Genomic DNA, 26,663 nt, shown 5'->3' on the forward strand with positions numbered 1-26,663 from the left:
AGCACATACAGAAACATTTATATTCATATTATTCAATTGAATATTATTTTGGATTTTTTTGTAAAATACATATATTTGTTCTGTTTGATTTTCGCTGCTTGTAATAAATTATTGGCAAGCAACTGGCAGCTTAGGCTGTTTCATCTGGCATCGCCGCCGTTGTTTTGTTAACAGGGAGCTCACAGGGAGGAGGAGAGAAGATGAAGAGTCGGTTTCCTTTGCTGAGCAGATTCTGATGTCAGTTACAGACACTTTTCAGTTTTGCAGGAAAATTCTAAATTTCATTGTTCGTTATAACTTCCTGTGACTCATTTTGCGTTGCGATAACCACTAGTTAGGTCTAAAACGACAGTATTCATTCCCAGAAAACCTTAGAAAATGGGAAAGTTGAATGTGCTGGTCTTGGGAGGTAAGTTATGGCTCAAATCAGTTTTCTTTAATGTTACTTCATTAGCCAAGGTTTATTTAAATCCCTTAATATGCCATGCGAAGTAAATAATTCGAAGAACTGATGGATTTATTATTAATATAAACATATCAATTGCTTATACATACATACATGTCCCAATTTATAAGGGCTCTAAACAGTTTTTATCATTTCTGTAGACTCTACCAAGCCAATATACTAAAGGAGTTTTATTCTAACTTAAGGTCAATGTGAGATAAAACCCGTCAGTGTGAAATGTTATCTTTATGAATCTATCAGACTTCTGGGTACCTATTTAATGATACGGCGATAAACCGAACAATCAACATGATACATACGTAAAGCATCTGCGAACAAATACCTAATTATACTTTATTCAATTTGGCCTAATTTTCAGAATGTGCACAGCTATTTGTATCAAATAAATATAAGTTTGTATTACTTGAAGGCTTGAAAACTCAGCAGGAGCCAATTTGGGGTACTATTGAAACGCCTAAAAATAAGTCATTATTTCTGTTTGATCAAACGATGGCCACAAGTGCTATAACATGCCAACAAAAGGGTCGTTCCACAAATTTTTTTTTTCATTGAAACTTCTCCGAAACCTAGCGTGAGGGTCGTTGAGATCAATGCCTAAAATAAATATAATTTATTATGCCATCTGGGGTTGACGATATCGATACTTTATGATATTAGCTTTCTTGTAATCGGACCATGTAAGAGCTTGTTTGACTAGATCTTCTGGCTTCTGAATTTCAATTTTACCAATCTAAACTTTGCTATAATGTGCACGAAAATGTATAGGTTCTTTAGACGTTTTTTAACTGTATTAGATGGCATCCAGACAATTAAAGTCTTTAACATCTCGCTAAGTAATTGAAGGGATTTTGAAAAAAATCTACTCGTACTTACGGAAAATTCAAAATCATCACCTAGTTCAGCAAAAGTTTTGCCAAGGCGAATTTTTTGTAGAACTAGATAAATATTTACAAAACGCAATTTTGTAGTCTCTCTAAGTAGCTTAATTATAAATAACGTTTTATTTATACTCAGGTATAATATTGCGTCTAAAGCGTCATTTATAATGTTAAGTCTATTATATTTCAAAACTACGGCTCGTACAGGAGCGCCACAACTTCGTTTTCTGTCTTTTTGGCGCGCAAATTTATGTAGAACAACATATTTTTCCATTCTTTTCTGAACTCCCATCATTTTCCACTCCATGTCTTTTTCAAGCTGTAAAGTAAAATAAACAAAAATTGAACCTTATGAAACAAAGGTGAAACCTAAACCTAACAAACACACAGTGTTAAGAACCCTATAAATAATATTGCTTTTATGCGAACTTACATCGAAATGATCCTCACAGGCATAAATGTTACTTTTTGCAGAAAGATCGGTGCAGTTTCGCCGCGCTGCTTTCAACCACAATTTCCGTTTCTTTTCGTTCAATGGCACTTTTACAAATGTTTTTTCTGGTGTAGGCGTAGTGGTACACGTACACTGTGGCACCATACAATACTAATAAGCCATTTTAATTTAAATAATTATAACAAGCAAACCAACACACAATATTCACATTAGAGCATGGAAACACGTATAAGCGCTGAATGTGGCGGAGCAGAATCATGCTTCGTTACGTCACATTACGATCAGCCAAAACTCGTCGTTTCGGCGCGCTTTGTCTAAATTTAAACTTCGACTGCTGATAGATTTGTTACGACTAGACAGAATATGCAAAGAAATTGTAGGGCTCTTATTTGTTCGTCAATAATTAATTTTATGAAAGAAAAACACTGGTTTAGGTTTTGGAATTGAATCTGCTCAAATATCAAGATTCTAACTAAGGCTTTAACGATGATGAGCTGCAAAAAGCTTTCCTGCAACATTCCTCCTTCTATTCTGTTTCCAATGTATAATTGTATGATTTGTTACTATTTTAATAAATCGCTTACGAGGATAGGGCTCCAATTGTACATAGCAGCGTTAAAACCATTATAATCACTCATTAAACACTATATATTATACGATGACCGGTTGTGAACTTTCGATTAGAAAGTTTGTGTAAAATGTTTACTACTTTTTTTACATTTTACAGTATTAGTATTGTTATTATTGTTGCCAAGTGCCAAAAATAAAAACCTATTATTATTATTTTTTTTTAAATTCTTGTTTGACAATTTTAAGTAATTACAAATAATTCGACGAAAATTCTGCTCAAAACATTATTCTAACAGACTGTGAAAGCTTTCACGGCCGGTTAAATCACATTTAGAAATGTTTTTCGGGCTTTGAAGCCGTGGTCCATGGGAATTTCTTCCTGACGTTTCGTCCACAACTGCGGTGGACATTCTCAAAGGCGATGAGGCATAAATACGACAAGGGATCCAGTAGTTGAACCAGTCTTAGTCGGAAAGCACTGGCGATCACTTCGCCCACCAAATTCCCATGGATCACGGTTTTAAAGCCCGTAAATATTTCTAAATGTGATTATTCTAACATTTCGGAAATAGTGTTGTTGACACATAGTAAATCTTCCAATCACTCTGTAAGTTAGAAGTGATCTTCAATTTTGATTACATTAACTGTTGCTCATTTTTTAGGTTGCGGCTTCATCGGAAGACATTTGATCACTTATCTAGTAAATAATGATATTGCGAGCTCAATCACAGCAGTAGATAAGGTGCCACCACAAATTGCGTGGATGAACGAATACCATAAACGGATTTTTGAACACGATTTGGTTCATTTTAAAAGTGCAAATCTGATTAATGCAGGTGAAGAAATCTTCTACAAGTTTTCCAATGTCTGAGTGTACACATAAGATATTGATTGCAGAGTCTTGTAAAAATGCATTCAGTTTGCCGGATGGTTCCACTTGGGATCTTGTGGTGAATTGTGCTGGGGAAACGAAGTCCAATCAAACGGATCCAGTTTACAAAGAAGGCATTCTAAATTTGAGTCTGAATTGTGCCAAACAAGCAGCGTTGCAGGTATTTACAGCATAACTCGCTGTCCATTTATTCAGCCACTAATCCTAACTTGAAACTATGAACCCATGAATAAAAAAATCAGTTGTTTCCAGCTACCAAACAAAAAGTTCTGAGTTTTTGTACCAAGACAGTCAAGAATTCCTCACTTGCGTAATAAATTAAAGCGGATAAACTCGGTAGTTTCTTCAAAATCTGATTTCTACAAATTTACAGTGAGCTACATTAAAATCATTTAGTGTCATAGTTCTACTTGAGAATAGCCTGCTTGAACTTGTTATTTTTACAGAATGTTGGTAAATATATTGAACTCTCTTCGGGCAACATGAATTCCTTTGAAACGATGCCACATAAAGAAGGAGATCCCCTGGAACCATGGGGATTTATTGCAAAGTGGAAACTTGAGGTAAGTGAAAAACGTTTTGAAAGCAAACTATGTGTCTCGACTAATGTTTTTCTATCAGGTAGAGAAAGAGTTGGCTAATATTCCAAATCTGCATTACACAATCTTACGTCTCCCTTTAGTGTATGGTGTCGCGGATAAGAACTACATTATGCCTCGCATCCTAGCAGCTGGAGTTTATAAAGAGCTGGGCGAAACAATGAAACTCTTATGGACTAAAGATCTAAAGCTCAATACTGTGCATGTAGAAGATCTTTGCAGGGCCATTTTATTCCTAAGCGAAAGAACTGACTCTTTAGGCCAAGTGAGTTCATAAAACGCTTATTTCTATTGCGGAAAAGTAAATATTTGTCGCTTGTAGATTTACAATGTTGTTGATGAAGGCGATACCACTCAGGGTGTTATTTCGCATCACTTAGCGGAAATTTTTAAGATAAATGTTGAGTACTGTGGAAAATTGGTTTCATCTTGTATTGATATTAAAAGTGCAATAAATGAGCTAAATGACAGACATTTGGTAAGTGAAATATTCTCCAAGAAGTTTTAAAAAATCAAGCTTATTGGTATGTTATATAAATAAGGTTCCATGGGCGGAAGCTTGTCAAAGAGACCAGATTGTAAATACTCCGCTTTCTCCTCACATGGATGGCAGCTGGCTGCAAAATAAATCTCTAAACTTGGATGGAACTAAACTGAAAAACTTAGGTTTTGCCGTCGATATTCCTCGAGTTTCGCAAGAAAAGCTGGAGGAGATCGTTCAAGATTACATTGAAATGAAAGTTTTCCCACCTTCCTGGCTCTCATAAAGTTGAGAGACATTTGAAAAACTATCCCCAGTCCATATTGTATTGATTTGGAAAATTATGAAGCTTGGATTGGGTTGCAGTTTCATAATAAAATTAAAATGGAACAAATGTTCTACGTGAAAAAAGCAATAAATTCCTTAAGCAGGGAAAACTTATGTCTTGATTAGTTCAAGCAATAATCAATCTTAACTTTGAGAAGACTGCTCAAGCTTTCCAGATATTGGAACTTGATTGTATTTAAATTCTTATGGCAATGGCAATATTGGGAAAATTAATGGATAAATAACACCAAATTATCTCCCTTAAGTATATTGAGCATTTAGTATGTATTTAGAATAGGATAGCCCAACCGCCTACCTGCCCTCAAGTGTCTTAATGTACTGCGTATGCGACTTAACTATTTAAATGTTATGTGTATCGTATTTTAATATGCTTTTTACCATGTAGGCACGTTCAAGTGATTATAAAGTGCTTAATTTTTGCAATTGCTACATTCCATAGTCATAATGTGATGAAGAATTTATTTTAGATGATTTTTCCCCGGAGGATGTATTTACAGTTTTTTTTTGGGCATTATAATATTGTGCATTTTTTAAGCTAAGATTGCTTCTTTATATATTAGTTTCACAATGTTGCATTTGTGTCTTAATGCTCATGTTCCATTTTGCGCGTTACAAATTGCTCAATTTTTCTTTAATTATTAAGAACAATATTATATTGATCTAAAAAATTGTTGAATAAGATACTGTTTACTGTTTGATATTAGCAAATAAAATGTATATTCTTTAAATAATGGAATTTATTTTATTAATTTCTGGTATATTTAAACGACTTACTTTAAAAGCACAGTTTTATTTGCATATGGAAAAAAAATTGGCCTTTAATACTAAATTAAAAATAAAATGTGATGTCTTGGGAGGAAAACAGAGAATGAGATCTTAATAAAGAAAGTTACTAGTTGTCAATTATTACAAAGATATATAATATCTTCTTAAGATAAAAACTGTTAATATAATTTAAAACTTGCCTACCACTGAAATGTAATAAATTGTCATGAGTTTGAGCTGTTCCCAAGTTTCCAAAATGCCCGATATGTAAAGGCAAAAACACTAGTGGTTTTTGAAGTATTTCTGCTTCTCGATAGGATCAGGAATTATCTGCAAACGAGAAAAAAATCTTTAGCAAAAAACAATCCATAGTAGCGGCTGCAATTACAGTATCTTGGCCTGGTACCCATCCAGCAGGGCACACTTCTCCATGTTTGTCGGTATACTGAAACGCTTGAACTAGCCTTAAGGTTTCATCAACACTTCTACCGACTGGCAAATCATTCATTGTTATTTGCCTAACAATTCCCAATGGGTCGATAATGAAAAGACCTCTGTATTGGAGAAATATGGTGTTTAGAAACAAATCAACTTTGGGTTTGTTACGTTACCTTAGAGTATGGCCGGCATTCTCTAAAAATACTCCATAGTCTTTAGATATACTGTGAGTTAAATCTGATAATAATGGGATATTTATTTTGCCCAAACCACCCTGTTGTCTGGGCGTGTTAATCCAGGCTAAATGAGTAAATTGGGAATCCACTGAGCAGGCCACAACTTCAGTGTCGATTTTTTTAAACTCTCCTATTCTATCGCTAAACGCGAGAATTTCAGTTGGGCAAACAAAAGTACTGCAAAAAAGCGTACGTAAAGGCAAACATAAGTTTTTGTTCTACTACTTACAAATCTAAAGGGTAGAAAAATAGCACCAAGTACTTTCCAATATAATCTGTAGATTTTAGCTGAACAAACTCCCCATTTACGACGGCAGTACTCTCCCAAAATGGGGCGCTCTTTGAAACTAAAATTGCATGTTTAGGCTGAGACAAAATGAGCATTTCGGTGTTAATTCAGTACTCTACGCCTGCTGTTAACTGTTACTTACTAACTGCTTTAGTAAATTGTAAATTATGTTGCCTAGTATCTATTGTATCGCTGTGTGGATACACTGTGCCTCCAGCATATTTTACACAAGATTCTTCGTCAAACTGTTGTCCAAACACTACTAGGCCTAACTCCAACACTAGCATGAATAGTTTCATGATGGATGAAACCATGTGGTACCTGAACAGTACCAAATAATCTAGTTAATCAGGTTTTCCTAATTACAGATGCGAATCAGTATCAGTACAGGTTTATCTTCAAGTTATTGATTACACGACTTATCGAAGATAAGTTAATTTCTTTTAAATTTAATAGGAAGATGCAGTCGGTGTTTTATATATTGTGAAGGAGAGCTATCTGAAAAATGCATTTTAATGCTTAGGCTGCTTTGGTATTTTCACTAGCTTTGCTTGAATTATAGATTATAGATAACGCTTTATAGAATAGATACCATAGAAGATGTTACATTTGTCGGCTTTATATATGAGCCGCAACGTTGAGATTGTTTACTAATCTGCACATTTTATTGTTTATAAGGATACAGTTTAACGTGTAATTATATATTGTTTCACTTTAATAATATTAAATTTTTAATGTTACCTGTTTGGGGATATTTTGAATTATTTGACTTCTGACATTGCATGTCACATGAACACCTATGGAAACGTTCCGTGGCATTCACTGAGCAAACAGTCAAAGACGACGAAGAGGCAGTTAATTTGGGCAAATGCTTCATCTATGCTTTGCATTGGATTTATTATTGTATTCTTAGGATCTATAATTTTTTTCGTAATTAACAGTTTCTCCTCTATGCCTATATATACTGATTGAATTTTTCCGATGTCCTTCTTTGTTTAAATTAACACGTAAAAGACAATTTAATTCTTGCCCATAGCACTCTCTTCAGCTCACTTGATCAGATGTTTGATATTTTGAACTAAGTTGAATTGAACTACTATAATTGGTCTACCTTCCGCATTTTACATGTCATTACGTCATTGCCATATTTGTTTACTACTTTCAATTATATATTTATGTCAAAATGTTTGAGGGCTTTGAGTGAATTTATCAAAGTTTGTTGTGGGGAATTTAGTGATAACAGCTGTGCTCTATATTTAAAACTTTATCTATAACTTATTAGCGGTCAGAAACTAATGTGTTGAATGTTATTATTGAATTCGGCAAAGGACAATCTTCCAAAGTTGATGTCATCCTCTGGAAATAGAGATTTCATAGTCTGAACATTAAATCTATATTTCCAGTTAAAAGTGTGTTAATGTTATAGTGCGATCATGCCCAAATAAAGCCGTAATTTAGTGAGTCTCTAAGTTGTCGCGACAATGGTGTTTGAAAATGTGATTTCGCAAATACTCAATAAGGCGTTGGGGGAATTTGTGGAAAATTTGGATGGAAATCAACTGAATATTGGAATATGGGGAGGTAATTTTTAACCTTCACTACTTTATTGTTTTTGCATGTTCCTTTTAAAATATCTGCGATAGTTGAGCGTAAGTCTTAAGTCTAAACTTATTATGTGAACTATAAATTGGTTTTAATCGGTGTCAAGCCCCCTATTTAGATATTAATTTAAGCGTCTACGTGGAAAATTCAACAGGTGCATTTACATTGCAGCTAAAAATGCAGACTTGTGCATCCACGGGGTGTTCCAGAATTCCCATTAGAACAGAATAGTTTGAAAATCACAAAACTTGTTGCTACACAATTTTTTTCTTTACTTTTGTTTGGTCCTGGTTGTTTTGTCCTTGGTCCTTATCCTGTTTGGATATATTTGCTTCTAGTCGCCTTTATAGTTCGGTTTTTGCTGCTTAACTATAAACTATTTTAATTTGATTTATGCCCTGTTTGATTAATTTTTCTTGAAGACTAAAGAAAATTTACTTTCGCTCCATTTGGTAGAGTCGCTAACTAAACTTTCATTCCAGAAAAAATAATTGGGAGAACTGCTTTCAGCCGATGTCCGTCCACTGGTGTTCGTAGGCCTCTCCTTCATGTGTCCATCCACTTCTGTCTTGGGCAAATTGATACAAGCCCTTCCTGCTGTTTTTTTTTGTGTCCGACCATCGCTTTTGTAGTCTTCCGATACTTCTTTTTGTTACCCTCGGCCTCCAGTGTAATATCTTATCTTATCAGATGTTTGTTAGGACGGTTTTCTCCAAAGTGCCGCACCATGGTTCTTTAATTTTCCACATTTAATGAACATTATTAAGCAACAACTTTGCCAAAAAAACGTTTCCATTTGTTCACACATTAAAATAGACGATTGTTTACCCCCAATTTATTCTTGCTGAAGACTGTATTATCTGATTTTCTCACCTGAAACCGGTTGATTCTTGACTCTAATGCGCTGTGATTTATTCTAGAATCTCATGGCTTTAATTTTTACAATAATTCTTTGCAGGAGATGTGAACCTAAAGGATTTGGTATTGAAATCATCCGCTTTGGAATCGCTGGATTTGCCTATTCAAACTGTTTATGGGAAAATAGGTAAATATATACACGAGTAATTATCTCATGGTGACTGTAAAGATAACAAGCCTTGGCATGCATGAGTTCTCTCACCAATGTGCATTAATCATATCCCATTTATATACGGGTAAAATACCTAATATGATTCACCTTGACGATAAATATGCATTTAAGTAGCAATAACATACAGGGTGTCCCGTAAGCTCATAATCAAAAGAGTACTGCGATATTCTTTGGACCAAAAGAAGACGATCTGACCTAATTTTTATTAACAAAAAATGTCCAGCTCCTCTGCTATTGATGGTCAAAGTTTTTCTAAAAACTGTTTTTTTGGAAATATCGGGACTCAATAATTCACCACTTGTTCAAAACGGCTGAACTCGATTGTTTCATCAAAATATGGGAAAATACATCGTACCATTCTCCCGGTATTTCGAAAAAGATAATTTTTTTGAAGAACTTTGACCATCAATAGCAGAGAAGCCGGACATTTTTTGTTAATAAAAGTTAGGTCAGATCGTCTTCTTTTGGTCCAAAGAATATCGCAGTACTCTTTTGATCATGAGCTTACGGGACACCCTGTATTTTCAAATGCGATAATTTTTGTAAATGTCCTAGACAAAAAAAATTATTAAATTAGATCAATATTCCTAACGCTGTTCTTTCAAGGCAACCTCGTATTGAAAGTGCCATGGACCTCAATTTATACCAAACCGACCATTATAATGATAGAGGATGTCTATCTATTGGCCGAGCCCAACCAGCAAGTAGCTTACGATCCTAATAAAGAAGATAAAAGGTTATTGGAGTCAAATTCTATGCCAATTATTTATTGGCAATTTATATGAACAATTTTACAGGCTGATAGAAGCTCGCAGGAAGGAGATTGAAAAAATCGAAAATGCTAAAAAGGCCCAGAAGGAAAAAGGTCAAGCTCCTGAGGACCCTACTTTGGTGCAAAAAGTTATTCAGCAAGTTATTAAAAATGCCCAAGTTTACATTAAAAATATCCACATAAGGTTTGTAGGAATTAAAAGTATCTATTAAAGATATTTATTGATTTTTCCGTCTGATTCCTGATTTGCTGCGTTTCCATCAGATTAAATTGCAAAAATTCTGTAGGACTTTACTATTAAGGCGAAAACAGTGCTCAAACGCACACTTGTCGAAAAGAGGGCCTTAAAGATTATTTTCAGCTTTCTGAATATTTTTGAGAAACTATTCGGTTTTGTGTACATTTTACCAATACTTGAACCTAATTTATGAATTTTAAGTGACATTTTCTCATTTACCAGTGGCTTAGATTTTAGTGTTGAATGGGATTATTTGTCCCCTAACTTCTACGCCATTGAGAAAAATTACAATTTGAAATATACTTAAAAAAGGTAACTTTAGTCAAACACTCTAACATTAAGAGAAAAACCATCTTCATGCTGTGATATAAAATTGTTAAGCCAACGAAATATTAGAATAATTAATTTTGTCGAATTTCTCTTTTAGATATGAAGACAGAGTTACGAATCCCAGTCAACCATTCGCTATCGGAATAACACTTGCGGAATTGGTTGTAGAAAGTACAGATTCCAACTGGAAAAAAGCGATTGTAGAAGAAGTCGCAAAAATTTACAAGGTACTGTTTGGAAAAAAGCTTCTTTCTAACGTTTCTTAAGCACAAGTTGGAACAAACCATCTCTGAAGGTGGAAGCCACTGGTGCTTAAGAACCGTTAGGAAAAAAATATTTCCCACGGCGGGCTAACAGCACGAAAAACTCACCAGTTTGAAACGAAAATATATTAATTAAATTGACTGTAAAATATATTTTTTTAGGTGGTCCAACTGGAAGGCTTGGCCGTCTATTGGAACTGCGGCACCAAAACATACACTAACATGAATTCAACAGAACTGATATCTCACATGAAGAAAGAAATTGCATCAAAAGATCATAAGCCCACTGGCTATAGTTATAGTAAGCCTTAAGTTAAGTGAAAACTTTGTACTTGTTTTACTGCATGTTTAATTAATAGTTTTGGGGCCAATCACTGCCGGAGCTCGATTAAGAATGAACCAAAAGCCAATGTCTGATCCGAAACCATACAGTATTCCCGTGTACCATCTGAATTTGGATATGCACAAACTGTTTATCGGAATCAGTAAAACTCAGTACCGGGATATTATTGCGCTTGCAGATTCAATGGATCGAATGGCAAAAGGAGTACCATTCAGTAAGCAATTATTATTCGCGTAAATTATAACTTAATAAGGGTGTTTTCAGGAAAATACAGACCCAATGTTACTTCTTACAAAGGACATTATAAGAAATGGTGGCACTTTGCGTACAAGAGCGTCTTGGAGGGCGAAGTTAAACGAAGAAGGAACAATTGGGATTGGCGTCATATGCTAGCGCATAGAAACATGGGAAGAGAATACACCGACTTGTTCAGAAAGGGTATTAAAAATTCGGTAAATTGCCTATTAAAACATATAAATGAAAATGACTGAACTATATTCATCGCAGTGTACAAATCCTGAAAAAGTCCGATTGGATGAATGTGAAAAGAAACTAGATTTAACCAGTATTGTGATTATCCGGCAAAAAATCGAACTGGAAACTGAAAAATTACAAGAACTGCAAAAAACTGACAGTAAAGGCTGGCTTTCTGGCTGGTGGGGCGGCTCAAAGAGCTCCAAGTCTAGTTTGACTGATATGGAGAAGTCCACGAATTTGCGTAAGTTCAAGTATACAGGAAATCATTTTGTCGAAATCCGTGTTAAATTCCAGTAAAGCAATTTGAAAAGGAAATGACACCGGAGGAGAAAGCAAGACTATACAAGGCGATTGATTACCAAGAAAATGCCCCTACAACGGTGTTCCCGGAAGAATTTGTCGATAAGTCGTTGAGCTTCCTTTTAAGGTATTCAGAGCACAGAATCACTAGAGTAACATTATTTTGAGGCACATTTCTTCAGATCGCTAGAAGTTGAACTACGTGATGATGAAAATGCTGTAAAATCCGTCGTTTTTACTACCTTAAAAAATGTGAAAGTCAAGCTTGAAACTCGAGTGGCCGCATCTGCAATTAAGTAAGATTTTTTTGGAAACCAACCTTTGAAAGTCTCGACTGTAATATTTTATAGAGCACACGTTGCCATAGACCATCTAAAAACCGATGGTTTGAAGCAGGATGATTTTATGCCAGTTCTAGTTGCTCCCCAAGAACGGGAAGTGAAAGGAATCAAAAGTCTTCTGGATGTGTCTTTTGAAACGAATCCTTTGGATAAAAGGTAAATTTATCAATGTATAATCTGTTGCCAGGTCTTCAAGGGATCGTTCCCATTTCAGTTGCGACCAAAGAATTCATGTGGTGGCCAAACCTCTTAGAATCATCTACGATGCAAGCACTATCAACAAGGTGGTGGATATATTCAAAATACCTCCCGATTCTTCCCTCGATCAGTAAGAGTCAAAGACAGTTCGCCAGCAGAATTTTTAATCAGGAATTCGTTTGTAATTCTTTTAGAATCCAAGCAGCTGCTTCATCAAAGCTTAGCAATGTGAAGGAAATGACATCGACTGGTCTACAATATGCAATCGAGCAACACACTCGCTTAGATATAGATATTGTTCTATATGCCCCGCACATTATAATACCCTATGGGGGAAAATACGAGGAATTAAGAAATGTGTTGGTCATCGATCTTGGTCAGATTAAACTATATTCATCTGGTCAGCGATCATCTGTAATGGAGGTACTTGATCTGGTTCTAGGCGTGAAATTTTTGTAACGAATACATGTGTTGTTAGGTCAGGCGCTTGTATAGTGAGGGCTTAGCCCAGGAGAAGATTTTTGAAAAAATGAAGCTCTACAGCTACGATAAATTCAAATTGGAACTGGCAGATATGCAAGTTCTCATCGCCCAGGGCGAGGAAAATTGGAAAACATACCTAGAACATTCTGCCAGTACTGAAATGCATCTTCTCAGACCATTCAGCTTGAACGTCGAATACTCCAAGTGCCTGATCACAGATGATCCAAGGTGAACACAACTCAACCACGTGCCGAATTATTCGTAAAAAAGTAGTGTTTTCTATTAGATTTCCACTACAGAAAGTCAAATGTGAACTTCCTTCCATTGATGTATCAATATCAGATGCCAGGTTGATGTTGCTGGTTGCTCTACTCACAAGTATTCCATTCCCTGAATCAGAAGAGCCGCCAGTAGAACCATTAAAGGTAAATTTGAATCGCAGTAATAAGGATCGTGTTATTGGATTTGCCAGGGACTAAACACAGAAAAGGAAAGAAGGTTAATATAAAATGTAAAAAGAAGCGTCTTTCCTAGTACTGTTTTTCCATGCTTTCCGATTTGTTCACAGTCGCCAGTCCCGCTTCACAGGCGTGTTTGTTTATAAGCCAAAATTTTCAAACTTTAAAACTGCTGAAAAAGTAATTAAACAGTGAAAAATGGTTAATATAGCAATTGTATATGATAGTTTAAGGGTCCAAGAAGGTACAAAACCGCAGGCGCAAAAAAAATATTCATAACTTTTAACCTGGCACAAAATTGAAGAAAAAGTAATTTTTCCCAAGGAGGTTAATTAACAATTGCATTCTACAAAAACTGTTCGTCCGATCTTAATCGTTCTATATTGCAGTCACGCACTTTTCTCTAAATGTATGGTGTGATTGGGTTATGTTTTCCATTGTTCAATGAATAATTTAAAATTACCTTATTTTTTACCTACTTTTTTGCACATTTTAATGTTCTGCTGTCTTGTTGAAAATTAAACAACGAACAAATGTATGCGATTGTTTCCGGGAAAAAACGCGATTCTCGTAATTTTTGTCACTTTATATTTATATACACATTTGAATGAATTCATTCGGGTCATTTCCGAGAAAACACAAATAAATCACAGTTCGATTTGCAGAAAAATAAGCTAAATGGCTCCACAACCAGCCTGCTTAAATGGCAAGACAAACTTCCAGCAGTTTCAAAGCAAGGGGACAAAGAACCAACTGAATACACTCAAATTCAACTTATGGAAGTTTCAATCCAACTTTCTGGTATGTATATTTAGGTATATGTAAAATTTGACCATATTATAATGTTTCTTTCAGAGGTTTCAGTCATTCTTAACCAGCAGGAAACTTTAACAGCGGCAGTTCGAGAGCTGGCAACCTTTAAAGTCACTTCCCTAGAAGTGGAACTGGTTCAGAGAACCTTCGATATGAACGTTGGTTTGTTGTTAGGCAGCGTTCATTTAACGCAAAATAGAAATGATAAAATCATCGATATCATCAGCACACCGACCCAGGCTGGAAATGACGAGTGCTTGTTTAAAGTTACTTTCATTCAGGTAAAAACCCCGTTTTTTGGTTTCAGTGTTGGGTAAAAGTTCAATGCATATTCCTACTAGGTGGATCCAAAATCGCCAGATTTTCACACCACTTACAGCTCCTGTGAAGCAAGTCTTGGTGTCGACTTTAGCATCCTCAGCATTATACTGCATCAGGAAGGGTTGTTGTCTTTAATAGAATTTGCGCAATCTGTTATGGATACTTTGAACGAGATCACTGCAGACAAATACAAGTTGAAAATGCAGGGTAAGGCTTTTAATGTGAGTCTGTTGATAGTCTGATTTGTTTGGTTCTCAATCAGAATCTGCTGAAAAAGTGGCGAGGCGCCTGTCTTCTATATCCGAAATAAGCGATTCAGTGAAGGTAACAAAGAAAGTCCAACTGAAGAAGAAGCAGCAGATCAAAGTGGAAAGTATAAAGTTTAAATTAACTGCCCAGATCAAAGAAGTCATGGTGAAAGTTGCAACGGATGCGTAAGTGCATCAAATTTCTTTTCAATTGGCATATTAAGATGATTTTTTCGAAATTTTAGACTGGATGTAACATCATTTGGTATCAGGGGAATGAACGCAGATATTTCGGTAAAAACCACTTATACGCAAGTGGTCACCAAACTTCATGAGTTGGTTATTTTGGATCTCAACCCTGCAACGAAACACAATTTAGTAAGTGAACATCCGCAAAAGTAACCGTTTGAAGGAGTAGTTTGTTGTCGATTTTTGCCGATATATTTTCACGCAATTTTTGGAAAACCCGAAAAACTGGATCAACGTCCGATTTTTATAGATTCTTTCAACTGAAGATGATAATGCGTTAGTAGCTCGAATAGTTCTCAACAATTTGGAAGGCGAATCACAGGAAGCCGACATTGATATAGACGTAAAAATGGGTGGAACCAAGATAGTTTTCGTAAATTGGTTCGTTACTAACTTGCTGGTGAGATAAATATTCATTTTATATTACTATGTATTAGTATTCACTTGAGGTACAAACCGAGTAAAAATGTTTGATTTTTAGAACTTCTTGAATCAGTTCCAAGCTGCACAGCAAGCAATCATGGACGCCTCAGAGGCGGCAGCTCAGCGAGCTAAAGAAAATGCCAAAGAAATGTATCAAAAAGCCACCAAGATCGCTTTGAATATCAAAATGAGGGCACCTAAAATTTTTGTGCCCGTAAGCAGCCAGAGTATGGACGCTCTATTGCTAGATCTTGGAGTTATTTCCATTAGCAATCGATTCCTGATGTTGGATGCGAAAAATGAAGTACGTTTCCAGCCTTAACTATGAAGGTTTTTTTCTGATATACTTCAATTTTAGGATGGTTTTTCTGCTGTGGTAGATGACATGAAAGTGGTTCTGACCGATCTGAAGCAATCGAAAGTGGTGGTTGATGCGCGAGAAGGAATTATTGAAGAATGGAACATGCTGAAACCAATCAACTTTGAGATTCGAATTAAGCGCAATCTGTCAGCCAGTTGGTACAAAGCCATTCCAGACTTAGATATAAGCGGCAAAATTAAACTGATCGATTTGCACATTTCACAAGCAGATTATTGCATGATCATGTCCGTGTTGAGTGGAAATTTGCAAGAAGGAAAAGTAATGGATTGTAACACAAACTAATAAGTTAATTAATTAATTTAATCGTCGTGTTTCAGCCTGATCCCGTAACCGTTGTTGAAGAAACAGAGCCAGTGACTTCTCGCATATCTGTAGTTTCCGGCGCGATGCTAGACTCGGGAGTTAAAACTTCAAAGGCCGATTTGCTGATAGAAAAGAAGGAGCAAGTAACAATTTTCCTAAAGTTTGCCTTCACTATGGAAGAACTAATTCTGAACATGTATAGTGGAGGCTTTAAGACGGTGCGTCTTAAGAATCTTTAGTAGAAAAAATATTTAATTTTAACTGGAAAATGTTATAGAATGTTAAATCCACACCAACGATGAAGGCTGATAATCATTTAGCTCGATTCTCATTGGAAGGCCTCGCGGTTAAGGGGCGCATTTTATCCGATCAGTCCATAGTAGCTTCGGTTTTACTGGTCAATTGTCTGTTGGATGATATGAGGAAAGGAAGGGAAGGCAAACTGAATAGGCTGATTGAGAGGTAAGCGATTTTTCAAGCCCGAACAGTTTGGGAAAGTGTCCGCGAAAATTATTCACTTGCAGTTTGGTAGAAGCTTCGGTTGTAATAAGTGTTGGAAGTATGTCAGAATATTCGGACAATATTTTGCGCGTGATTTCCGGCTGTGGAACATTCCATTGTTGTTTGTTTAAATAATCAAAAAAGGTGCGAAAAATAGTTTTTTGCACATTTCTTTTGACCCGTTAATGCTATTGAAAAAAAGGTTAATACTTTTTTTTGAAGTATTCAAAATGCCTACAATATGAGAAAGTAAATTAAAATCCGCTCATTAATTTACTCAAAAAATGCCAATTTTAAGGTTTTTTTAGTTTCCTATAATTAATTTAGTTTTGCCTCTAAAAAAAGGTCTTTGTACACTTTATAAGTGGGATAATTTTAGCTTAAAAYATTCTAAACTTTTTGTTCATTCCTATTTTGTTATGAAAAAAGGCTTTTGCTARATTCTAGAAGTTTTTTTTAGACATCGAACATACTTTTCTGAGCGTCTATTCTACTCGTAAAGAGGAAGACTACTTCCTCGAASTACAACGCACAATAAACGAAAAGTTCATTACTGAAGGGTAAATCGTTTAAACATTTAGTTGAAAATCAGGAATTTTTAATGTTAAAAGTAAAAAAACGGGAGTAAATTATTTTGAGGTGAAATTTTCGCATTAATTGCCATGATTCTTTTGCCCATAGCAAATTTTCCTTGGGCTTYCTCACAARATTAGGGTCTACTATAATAAGAGAAWAATTTAATTAAAATCCGTTCATTAATTTACTGAAAAAATGCCTATTTTAAGTTTTTTTTTTTAGTTTTCTGTAATTAATTTAGTTTTGCCTCTAAAAAAGGTYTTTGTACACTTTATAAGTGGAATAATTTTAGCTTAAAATATTCYAAACGTTTTGTTAATTTCTATTTGTTACGAAAAATGGCTTTTGCTAGATTCTAGAAGTTTTTTAGACGTCGAACATACTTCTCTAAGCGTCTCTTACTCGAACTACAACGCCCAATAAACGAAAAGTTCATTACTAAAGGGTAAATTGTGGTTCAAGTGAAATTTCTGCATTAATTTCTCTTTTGCCCATAGCAAGTTTCCCTTGGCCTCACMAAATTACTTTCAATTGGTTTAAGGGGGGCGTCTTCGGTTCACTGCCAAAAAACAGCCCCACGGTAACAAAAATTACGTGCTGGGTATGTCTTGATTACCATACCCAACGCGCCCAATAAGGACACGTTTACCATAAGGAGGCAAGCACCCTTTTGGCTGTAAAATTTTTGAGGAGCCCTTGTCTTTCTTCGGTTCAACTCCACATGTGCTAGATGGAGATTGCATCGACCTCTCACAAATTTTCATGATACTAAAATCTGAAACTGTTGACTAAATGGTGGGTTCAGTTCTTGCACTCATTCGCATTAACCATTCTGGCGCAGGACGACGATATGTTGTTGTTTAATCAATATTTTTTTTATACTTATAAAAACTACTAGATAAATTAACCACTTTTTAAAACTATTTTTACTGAATTATATTAAACGTGAATCGAACTTATAATTTGGATATTAACAGTTTTGCTTTTAAAAATAAGTGCGATGGCAATTTATCATTCTTTAATTGAAATGAAACGCTTTCGCGGGCGAAAAAGCCCTAACTCATTTTAGGAGCCAAGTTTTCTTTCAATCCAAAGCAAAAAAAATCCTCCATTATACAGGGTGTTCAGATAAGGGTAAAGTTCGTAGCTCGACCGCTAGAGGCCGTAACTTCTACCACAAAACAAAAACTTTTGGTATTCGCGAGTTCAACTACCGATAGGAGCGCTGCGAAATGTAAAATTACTCGTTGTCGAGTGACAGTTGAGACTTGTCAGATTTGTTGGAGTTGATGATATTTATAACATAAAACAATACAATCAATCGATCTGTTTCTATTTCTTTAAAAGCTTGCAAAAGTTGATTAGAACAAAACATATCACAATCAGATTAAACACCAATGTCAACAAAACAAGTGTCAAATTACTACTTAACTTGTAATTATAATTTTGGCCACCAGAGGGCGTCTAGACTTTTGAACTCTCAAATCTCGGGAAAGGGTGGGGAGCTGAGCTATAACTTTAAAAACGTTGATAGTTTGGATAATACTGCATCGTTTATTTTTTTATATTTTTTTGTACCTTTTATAATAAAAGACGGGGAGGCCAATGCAGTTTTCAATATGTCCTGAAGTACTTATTTACGATGCCACTATTTTTGCACTATAATTTGAAAGAGCATTTTAATATCTTTTAAAAGAATTTTAATATCTTTTGTAATTTTTGGAAAATCGTTAAATAAATTTGGCATGCCCTTTCAGTGAAAACCACATCGTTATATCTCCAGTGGTTCTCGAATAGGGTGTTTTCATTGTATCAAAAATTCCTACCAACTGAACATTAATCTATGGTAATATACCATTTTTATACTATCTATCTATTGCTATTTTGTTAAATATTTAATAAACAAATTCAGCTAAAATTCAAACTATTCATGAATGTCTAAAACGCAATCCTATTGGTTGTGACGTCTCTGGTCATATAAATGGCGGATTGTTTACGTTCTGTGCATAGTGTTTAGTTGTGTTTCATTAATTATTTCGTGGATTTAAATAATTTATAGTTTGTGTTAAACTAAAAAATCGCTTCAGAAGGATTCCTTAAAGCGTCAACAAACAATTTACCATGTGTACATATTTTTATGGTTACCGAATTTTTAAAAAACGGCGAACGCTTTAATTTAGCCCAATTTAAGGGTGCCAAAGCAGCAGCGTAAGTAAAAATTCGTAAATTTATTATTAGTTACTATCTCCTTAATATACTAATCTGTGTGTATTGATTTAAATTAGGTAAATGATATATAGAATTTCACTTATTTAACTTAATCTAACTTATACACAGGACTGCTTTGAAAGTAAAATGAACTCTTCAATTTGTATTTTGGGCGTCACGAGAACAATATGGTGATATCGGATATGTGGGATTGAAACGCGAGGGTTCTTTGTGCACTATACAAGGTAGAATTTGCACAGAACACAGAGTACGATAGAAGGCATATTCTGTCTGCCTCATAATTAGCTTTTTGTTCGTACTTTCATTAAAATGATCCTCGCAACCAAAAACATTGATTTTGATTTAGGAACATCACGTCTAGGTGCTTTGAACCATAAAACTTTACATGCATAATCATGAGGAACGGTGAAAAAGAGTTTGTTTGGAGCACTTATTGAGGTATTCTCGCATCCTGGCACAAAACACCACTTATTTTATGATCCATACATGTCACTATTTTTCATTATGCAAGACAATAATAACCAATAAAATAATGATAATCACAAAAACTTATATAATAAAACAAAGCTGCGAAAACAACAAAATAAATACGAGACACTTTGTTGATATGACCTGCTACGTCACAATCCGGACGTTTGTGCTAACCGACGATGCGGATTCGGCGTTTATGGCGGAAAATATCTGATTTGAATTTAAATTCGCTTTAAAATTATTATGGAGACATTTTTTGCCAAAAAAATTATATCAGTGTAATGTTTGCCATAACTGCTTTCTATATATCAACATTAAAAAAAGTGAAAACACCCTATTATAGAAGAAAATGTAATTTTTTCAAACATTTTATTACAAATAGTTTTGGCTATATTTAGGCGTTGTATAATCTTTTCTACCTGGTCGATGCTATCTGCTATAACGATTATGTCGTCCGCAAATCTGCGATGACAGAGGGATTTTCCATTTATGTTAATGCCTAGGTGTTGCAGACCAATAGATTTAAACAAGTATTCGCGTAAGTTAGTAGAAAGTCATGGGGATATTGTATCATCCTGTCGAACACCTTTGGCTATTTTAAATATTCCCGTATCGTTGTGGAGTCGGACAGATGCTGTGGCTTTTCTGTATATGTGTCTGATGATATTGGTAGACCGATGAGTTTTACGGCAATCAGCTAATGATTGTAGGATTTCATGTTGGTCCAAAAAGTCGCCTCCTTCTCATCATCTACGAATATTAGGACCAGTGGCTTGTTATCATTTTTTTTCTGAGGTTTTTTTGGGTTTGGAGGTGGTCGTTTGTGCCAAACCCGGCAAAAACGGGGTGGCATAAGTTCGATCAATAACCCTGTACATATGTTATGTGCAGCATTAGCAATGACAACCTGAAAGTGCCCAACATGTTTCCTCTTCAAGCTGCTGATGCTCCTAAAAAGGGCAATCTTCTAAAAACAAGGAAAAATACTTTGGTTTACCCATTCATTATTAATTTTATGCGGTTATTTTGAAAAACGTTATAGATTTTATTTAATTTTACAATTTCCAGATCGCTTAGTGAAGATTCACTATCAGTGGCGTCTTCGGATTCCGGCATTCCCCCTCGAAGCATGATTGATGTTACCTATCAGCAAACTGGAAACGATATGTTTGCTGATATTCGAATTTTCAGTTTCACCCTGATTTTATCAGTAGAATATCTGATGAAAATTGCCGAATTTTTCTCCAATCCTGCCGATCAGCAAACTTCCGTCGCCCCAGTTGGACACAAAAGCGTAAAAAATACCAACAACGCAGGTAAAATAAAAAGTACACATTTCTTATTGGGTTCCAATATTTTGCATTTTGCTGTTAGTCACTCCAAAACCGAGCCGTACCAGCCGCAGCTCACAATCCGTAGAAGCAACAAATCCCTCCAGCCAAATAACACTTAACTTAAAGGTTGAGCAACCCGATATCATCCTGGTAGAGCACATGGATAATATCGATTCAAAGGCGATGATTCTTAACAGCGAGATTGTGGTAAAGTTGCGAATGAGTGGGGAACATCAAGTCATTAATGGGGTAATTAAGGATTTGCAATTGTATACTTGCAACTATAATCCGGCCAAAAGAGCCGAGACGAAAGTAAGTGGAAAACAGCCCTAAACAACCGCCTAGAGGGTTCATTTCATGGTTTTGTAGGGAAACGTTTTACATCCCGTAACGATAAGTTTGGCAGGCAGCACGCCCGTAGGCAAAGGATTACATTTGGAGCTGCTGGTCGAGGAGGTGCTTTTAAGAGTCTCCCCTGCAACCATTGAGCTGCTAAACAGGTAAACATTAAATGCATACACTGAAAAGTATCGGTAGTTGATTATCATTTTCAGCGTTTTGGTAACAATGTCCAAGAGTCCAACTTCGGATGAAGCTGAGGAGGAAGAGCAGTTTAATTTCGCCTCACTGTGGGAGCAGAAAAGCTTCCGAGAAAGCGATTTCTGGTTTTTAAAAGGCGACGATGCATTAGAGGCTACAGAAGATTCAATAGTAGGACAACCAGTGCCAAAGACCATTCTTCAGGAACTTTGCATCATTTCCATGCCGTCCATTGTCATCACTCTGGAGGCCGGTGTGGCCAACAAAACGTTACCATTCTTGCTCTTCGAAACTTCGTTGAAAGGTTGCGCGAAAAATTGGGCTTCTCAGTTGGGCAAGTTTTAAGCAATGCTGACTGATCGCATGCCATGGCTAACTTTCACATTTATTCCTCAGGTGTTGAGGCTACAGTCACAGTCCTAATGGGTTACTACAACAGCAGACTCGCATTGTGGGAGCCGTTAATCGAACCGGTGGAAAGAAAACAGGGCGAGTATTTGGCATTCGAACCATGGGATTTGAAATTGGAACTTTCAATGAATGAGCCGGATGATCCGCTGAATTTCAGCAGCCCACTTTCTGAAGCAGGAGAGGTAAGAGTGAAGAATGTTACAATGCAGCTAAACTGTTAAATGATGTGCATGTTTGCTTAATTGTTTTCTGAAGGTGGAAGTAGCAAAAACCCAGTCGCCGGTGATGAGTATCGATGTAACTTCAGAAAAATCTCTAGAGCTGACAATGACAAAAACTTGCCTGGAAGTACTGACGAATTTAGGAAAAGCATTTGCGTCTGCAATGAAGCCTGAAAAAGTTGTTTCAAGCACCATTTTATCGCCTTACAAGTGAGTTTAATACCGGTATGTTTAGTCGATCTTCGGAAGTTTGCCGTTTAAAAAGTCAGGGCTGGAACGCCGTCAAAGGCAGAAAATATAAGCGCTTTCCACTGCGGTTAGTTGTCTCGAAGGATAAGATATTGCATAAATATTACAAGAAGAAGTTGGTGTGTACACACTGGATGAAATTCAATCGGTCATGTTAATGTAATGAAGTGTGTATGTACGTATAATTATGAAATCCGTTCAACCCTTTAAAAATAGGAGAAAAAGAGATTTCACTCGGTAACCATCTCAAGAGTGATCACTCAAGTGTTTTTTTCATATTTTATTTCAGTCAAACGGTCAGGATGTTATGAGACTGATCCATTCTTGAGCATAATATTGTCCCCCTTTCTCTTCACGAGGCCTTTTGTTTTGCTCTTGGGGCTTTGATTAATGTTTCCGATTACCTGTGACTACCCAGGCCAGTCGCCAAACCCTCTCATTGCCTTTTAATTTAATTCCATTTAATTAAGGAACCTTTCATTCAAGGAAGATATATATTTATATTTATTTATTTAATTTTATATATTTTTTGGAGCATCTGGAATTTGTTGAGTATTCAGTATTTCGCACTAACGAAGAATGGTGATAAAAATTCACTTTGTCAGCCAAATGTGGAGTGTTTGCCCGATGCTTTTGAGCTAGCTTTACCAGACTGGTCGCCATACTGTTAAGGCCTACTAGTCAAGTTCTTTTAATCTTAATTTGTTTAATTTTAACTTTAGTCTGTTTTCTCGTAAGTTTGTCATATACAATTTTAGCACTTTGGACCATTTCTGACCATTGTTTTTGCATGTTCGGTTCGGTTCGCTTGTAATTTGACGAGTAAATTTTGTTTCCTTTTACTTTGTTTTGTCTGCGTGATATCCTCCAGGTTGCTTACTGTTACAGTAACAGTAAATGTCTAGCATCGCTAAGTGACTAGAAAACAGACCTATTTTTTTACGCAAAAACTATGAATGCTACAAGATTTTACAAAGAGCACAAAATTATGAACAAATAAATAGTGCATCAACCTAAAAAAAATGAATTGATTTCATCCCCCAACTGAAAAGTTCTGGTAGTTTTTGTACCACGACATTTTTTTTCACACAGTTTTTGTACCACCCGAAGAATTCACCATTTGTCCAAAACGGCTGAACTCGATTGTTTTATCAAAATATGAGTCTTACATACGAACAAATCCACAGCGAGTTTTACTAAAACACATCGTACCATTCTCCCGAAATTTCAAAAAGATACATTTTTTGAAGAACTTTGACCATCAATAGCAGAGGAGCCAGACATTTTTTTTAAATAAAAGTTAGGTCAGATCGTCTTCTTTCAACGCAAAGAATATCACAGCATCCTTTTGATCATGTGCTTACGGGACACCCTGTATATTTAAAGAAGTTGAGAACTTTCGCTCACAAAATAGCTTATATAATAGGCGCATTGTAAAAGATCGACTAAATATACCGTCCTAAATATTAATTGATGTCCAGTGAGACAAAGTCCCAAAGATAGCGGATGTTTCGCTTCGTTGCCTAACTTGCCAATAAAAAAATACATCGATTTTCAGAGTGTTGAATGAGATTGGCGAAGACATAACGCTCCTTTTAGAAGACAGCTCCTTTAAAATAGCTGAAGGTGGATCGTTGGAAGATATTAACCGATCTGCAGCAGTTCCTCTTGTGTTGAAATCGACTCCACCCACTGCGATTCAGTTAGGTATTTAGTTCCTTTCAATGTTTTCAGCCCGTTTATCGCTACTGAAATCATTTTAGGCAAGGAACTGAATAGGAATGCACAGGAAATAAATTATTTCTTGCAAATACAAGTGAACAAAACAAACTGCCAACTCAGTCTACCAGTTATTAGGGCTGATAAGAGGTTTTTCATGTTAAATTATGTGAAGGATAATAACAACTGGGGGCTAATCTCTGATGTGAAAGTAGACGAAGGAGTCACTTTGGTCACTCTCAGGAGCATTTTGCAGGTAGGTAATCCATTGCAAGATTTTTTTAATAGTTGGTAGTAGTAATGAGTGGTTTTTAGGTTTATAATCACTTTTCGGTCCCTGTGGAAGTATATTACATGACGGTTCGAGGCAATGAGCTCGAACTAGTCGGCTCAGTGGAACCGAATGGAACCCTAAATCTTCCTCTTAAAGCAGTGTATACGCCCACAAGCGAGCTGTTTTTCGGCATATCGGGATATTCAGTTACAACCAGTCCTTATATTTGGAAAAATTTGCAAACCAACATGAACATAGTGAAAATTCTGCAATGTCCAGTGGTTCAGACCTCTGTAGACTCCGATAAAAGTCCCTTCTTGATAAAAGCCATTGGCGAAATGGAACAGGTGAGCACATCTGACTTTTGGGCGGCCAGAATGATTGAAAACGTGTCTTTAGGTCTACTATGAAAACACCACTCGACATACCATGGCCAGCACATGTTACAACATCCACTTGAGACCGGCTGCCATATTTAAGAATTTCTTGCCCTTGACTATTATCGTATGCGTGGATGAGTTAGCAGAGGAGATCGAGGTAAAAAAGCCTTGATTTTATCCTACAACTCTCCAGCTAGAGCTAGATTGTTTTAGTTTATATTGTTAATTAATTCTGATTTATTTTCCTGACTGCGTGTACTTGTTATGATATTCTTATCTTTCCTGGGTCTCAGTCAAAGTGTGAAGTAAAAATTTTGAACATCGWTTATTTCATTACGTTTCGGCGWGACAACAGAGCCATCATCAGATTTAAAATTTACACAAATTAAACAATTAAAACATSTTGTATAAAAACTGTAAATTACAAAGTGTTAAAACATTCATCAGTTTTTGAGGGAAAAAATCCTTCCTTTTGAGAGAGCAAAACACCGGAAAAACTTACCTCCTGATTGGTAAAAATAGATATAAGATAAGAATATCATAGCAATTATTAATTAACTATGATTTTTTGAATTGTTATTCTGCATGTTTCAGGTCAAGGCTGGGGACACTTTACAGTTACCAAATGTCGATCCAGGAAAAAGTGTCATTGTAGTCAGAGTAAGCGATTGATCCCACTCTGATGCTAAGGGAGATACTATTTTCCATATATTCCTTGTTTTTAGCTGCCAGAGTATCTCGAAAAGGAATGGTCGTGCCGGAAGGAGACGGAAGAATCCCCCGCCGAGTTTCAAGTTTGGACTTTCCACAGTTACGATAGTCCCACAAAAATGACTCTGGACTTGGGAATGCACGCAATTGACAAGAACGGCTCGTTTATCTATTCTTTGTACTGTCCATTCTGGATGCTGAATAAAACAGGACTCATGATAGGGTACAGGGTGAGTGTCGGGTAGGCAGAATATAAATAAATACTAGCGCCGTCTCGTTATGTGCAATTTGTCATAATGTACATTCATCAAGCTATAAATGTGTGAACATTTTACAGAAGTCCAAGAAAACTGAGAAGAATGAAGCGATAGGAAGCCCCACAAAGGTATCATCTACAACTCAGCCTGGTTATGTTTGTTTTTGTTTAATCAGGCAATGCTGTGTGACGGGGAAAATAGCGTTCAAATTAAACAATTTTCCTGAATGCGATTCGATTATGTTTTTGTGCTCATTCACGTTTTGCATGTTAGTTCACAGTCTGAAGTAACTAATGTTGGCGGCAGGCATCTTTACATTTAGCTTTTAAAATTGGGGACAGATTTAATCTCAGTTATCTTTACATGCCAATGGCTAGCACTCGACAGCAAATCTGAGAATGGATCTGCTCGAATTGTTTTGTTTTGACGGCAGCTTTTAAATATTTGTTCCAAAATCTGGCGGGTTTCATTTTTGTCTCGCACTTGCAGAGCTCTGATGAAAACCTCAACGTCCTTCACCATCCAGCCGACTTTAAAGGCCCGATTTTGTTCTCGTTCAATCCACGAAACTTTTTCGGCAAGAAAAAGGCGTCAATAAGGGTGGAATCTGGCGATTGGTCCGATAAATTTTCACTGGACGTAGCTGGATCATCTGGTGTTGTTCAATGCAGATCCAATGATAAAATTTATCAGGTAGCGTATGTTTAATTCAGTGCTTGGCATGATTTTTGCTGATTTTC

General features: G+C 36.0%; 3 protein-coding genes and 1 non-coding gene across 6 annotated transcripts in view; 2 read left to right on the forward strand and 2 right to left on the reverse strand.

The window, feature by feature from the left end:
* The first annotated feature begins 178 nt into the window (after window positions 1-178).
* Window positions 179-5,419, forward strand: LOC109538422. Its single transcript, XM_019905647.2, has 7 exons — window positions 179-409; window positions 3,031-3,204; window positions 3,266-3,420; window positions 3,707-3,823; window positions 3,882-4,124; window positions 4,182-4,337; window positions 4,402-5,419. The coding sequence occupies exons 1-7, from the start codon at window positions 379-381 to the stop codon at window positions 4,624-4,626; spliced, it is 1,101 nt and encodes a 366-aa protein (XP_019761206.2). The 5' UTR covers window positions 179-378; the 3' UTR covers window positions 4,627-5,419.
* On the reverse strand, window positions 4,920-7,256 carry LOC109538425 (peroxiredoxin-4). Of its 2 annotated transcripts, none has more exons than XM_019905650.2 (6): window positions 7,158-7,256; window positions 6,559-6,737; window positions 6,357-6,474; window positions 6,065-6,304; window positions 5,842-6,007; window positions 4,920-5,783 (listed from the first exon to the last, which is right to left on the reverse strand). In XM_019905650.2, the coding sequence occupies exons 2-6, from the start codon at window positions 6,728-6,730 to the stop codon at window positions 5,736-5,738; spliced, it is 744 nt and encodes a 247-aa protein (XP_019761209.1). In that variant the 5' UTR covers window positions 6,731-6,737; window positions 7,158-7,256; the 3' UTR covers window positions 4,920-5,735. The 2 variants fall into 2 exon arrangements, with proteins under 2 accessions (XP_019761209.1, XP_048524501.1); XM_048668544.1 differs by having other exon boundaries at window positions 7,009-7,158.
* A 298-nt stretch (window positions 7,257-7,554) lies between these two features.
* The window catches only part of LOC109538421 (intermembrane lipid transfer protein Vps13), a 28,105-nt gene continuing 8,996 nt past the window's right edge, over window positions 7,555-26,663 (forward strand). Inside the window, exons 1-40 of one of the 2 annotated variants that reach the window (XM_019905645.2) lie at window positions 7,555-7,997; window positions 8,977-9,063; window positions 9,715-9,844; window positions 9,906-10,064; window positions 10,546-10,675; window positions 10,874-11,012; window positions 11,071-11,268; window positions 11,319-11,506; window positions 11,562-11,772; window positions 11,826-11,958; window positions 12,014-12,127; window positions 12,182-12,328; window positions 12,387-12,500; window positions 12,565-12,793; window positions 12,849-13,081; window positions 13,140-13,278; window positions 13,977-14,112; window positions 14,167-14,405; window positions 14,466-14,652; window positions 14,708-14,879; window positions 14,939-15,071; window positions 15,193-15,342; window positions 15,424-15,669; window positions 15,724-16,005; window positions 16,065-16,268; window positions 16,328-16,512; window positions 20,896-21,143; window positions 21,202-21,473; window positions 21,531-21,661; window positions 21,716-22,035; window positions 22,098-22,294; window positions 22,368-22,543; window positions 24,141-24,289; window positions 24,346-24,557; window positions 24,617-24,922; window positions 24,975-25,112; window positions 25,550-25,615; window positions 25,681-25,896; window positions 26,004-26,051; window positions 26,413-26,616. In XM_019905645.2, the coding sequence (XP_019761204.2) occupies window positions 7,898-7,997; window positions 8,977-9,063; window positions 9,715-9,844; window positions 9,906-10,064; window positions 10,546-10,675; window positions 10,874-11,012; window positions 11,071-11,268; window positions 11,319-11,506; window positions 11,562-11,772; window positions 11,826-11,958; window positions 12,014-12,127; window positions 12,182-12,328; window positions 12,387-12,500; window positions 12,565-12,793; window positions 12,849-13,081; window positions 13,140-13,278; window positions 13,977-14,112; window positions 14,167-14,405; window positions 14,466-14,652; window positions 14,708-14,879; window positions 14,939-15,071; window positions 15,193-15,342; window positions 15,424-15,669; window positions 15,724-16,005; window positions 16,065-16,268; window positions 16,328-16,512; window positions 20,896-21,143; window positions 21,202-21,473; window positions 21,531-21,661; window positions 21,716-22,035; window positions 22,098-22,294; window positions 22,368-22,543; window positions 24,141-24,289; window positions 24,346-24,557; window positions 24,617-24,922; window positions 24,975-25,112; window positions 25,550-25,615; window positions 25,681-25,896; window positions 26,004-26,051; window positions 26,413-26,616 (7,068 nt within the window). In that variant the 5' untranslated portion in view covers window positions 7,555-7,897. The remainder of the gene's footprint in view (window positions 7,998-8,976; window positions 9,064-9,714; window positions 9,845-9,905; window positions 10,065-10,545; window positions 10,676-10,873; window positions 11,013-11,070; window positions 11,269-11,318; window positions 11,507-11,561; window positions 11,773-11,825; window positions 11,959-12,013; window positions 12,128-12,181; window positions 12,329-12,386; window positions 12,501-12,564; window positions 12,794-12,848; window positions 13,082-13,139; window positions 13,279-13,976; window positions 14,113-14,166; window positions 14,406-14,465; window positions 14,653-14,707; window positions 14,880-14,938; window positions 15,072-15,192; window positions 15,343-15,423; window positions 15,670-15,723; window positions 16,006-16,064; window positions 16,269-16,327; window positions 16,513-20,895; window positions 21,144-21,201; window positions 21,474-21,530; window positions 21,662-21,715; window positions 22,036-22,097; window positions 22,295-22,367; window positions 22,544-24,140; window positions 24,290-24,345; window positions 24,558-24,616; window positions 24,923-24,974; window positions 25,113-25,549; window positions 25,616-25,680; window positions 25,897-26,003; window positions 26,052-26,412; window positions 26,617-26,663) is intronic. The other variant, XM_019905646.2, reaches the window with a different exon arrangement.
* On the reverse strand, window positions 17,669-17,800 carry LOC125505236. The gene has a single exon (XR_007282029.1). It is a non-coding gene; the product is annotated as a U11 spliceosomal RNA (small nuclear RNA).

Source organism: Dendroctonus ponderosae, unplaced genomic scaffold (genome assembly GCF_020466585.1).
Source record: "Dendroctonus ponderosae isolate FM_Combo_2020 unplaced genomic scaffold, Dpon_F_20191213v2 Dpon_F_20191213_7, whole genome shotgun sequence".
Taxonomy (NCBI): domain Eukaryota; kingdom Metazoa; phylum Arthropoda; class Insecta; order Coleoptera; family Curculionidae; genus Dendroctonus; species Dendroctonus ponderosae.

What these genes read in the sequence shown, in the direction of transcription:
- LOC109538422 (XM_019905647.2), top strand. Translation starts at nt 379, where the DNA reads ATGGGAAAGTTGAATGTGCTGGTCTTGGGAG. An exon ending in TGCAAATCTGATTAATGCAG is followed by an intron (nt 3,205 to 3,265) that starts GTGAAGAAATCT and finishes TATTGATTGCAG; the next exon opens with AGTCTTGTAAAAATGCATTC. An exon ending in TTGCAAAGTGGAAACTTGAG is followed by an intron (nt 3,824 to 3,881) that starts GTAAGTGAAAAA and finishes TTTTTCTATCAG; the next exon opens with GTAGAGAAAGAGTTGGCTAA.
- LOC109538425 (XM_019905650.2), bottom strand. Translation starts at nt 6,730, where the DNA reads ATGGTTTCATCCATCATGAAACTATTCATGCTAGTGTTGGAGTTAGGC. An exon ending in TTTTTCTACCCTTTAGATTT is followed by an intron (nt 6,305 to 6,356) that starts GTAAGTAGTAGA and finishes GCTTTTTTGCAG; the next exon opens with TACTTTTGTTTGCCCAACTG. An exon ending in GGGTACCAGGCCAAGATACT is followed by an intron (nt 5,784 to 5,841) that starts GTAATTGCAGCC and finishes TCTCGTTTGCAG; the next exon opens with ATAATTCCTGATCCTATCGA.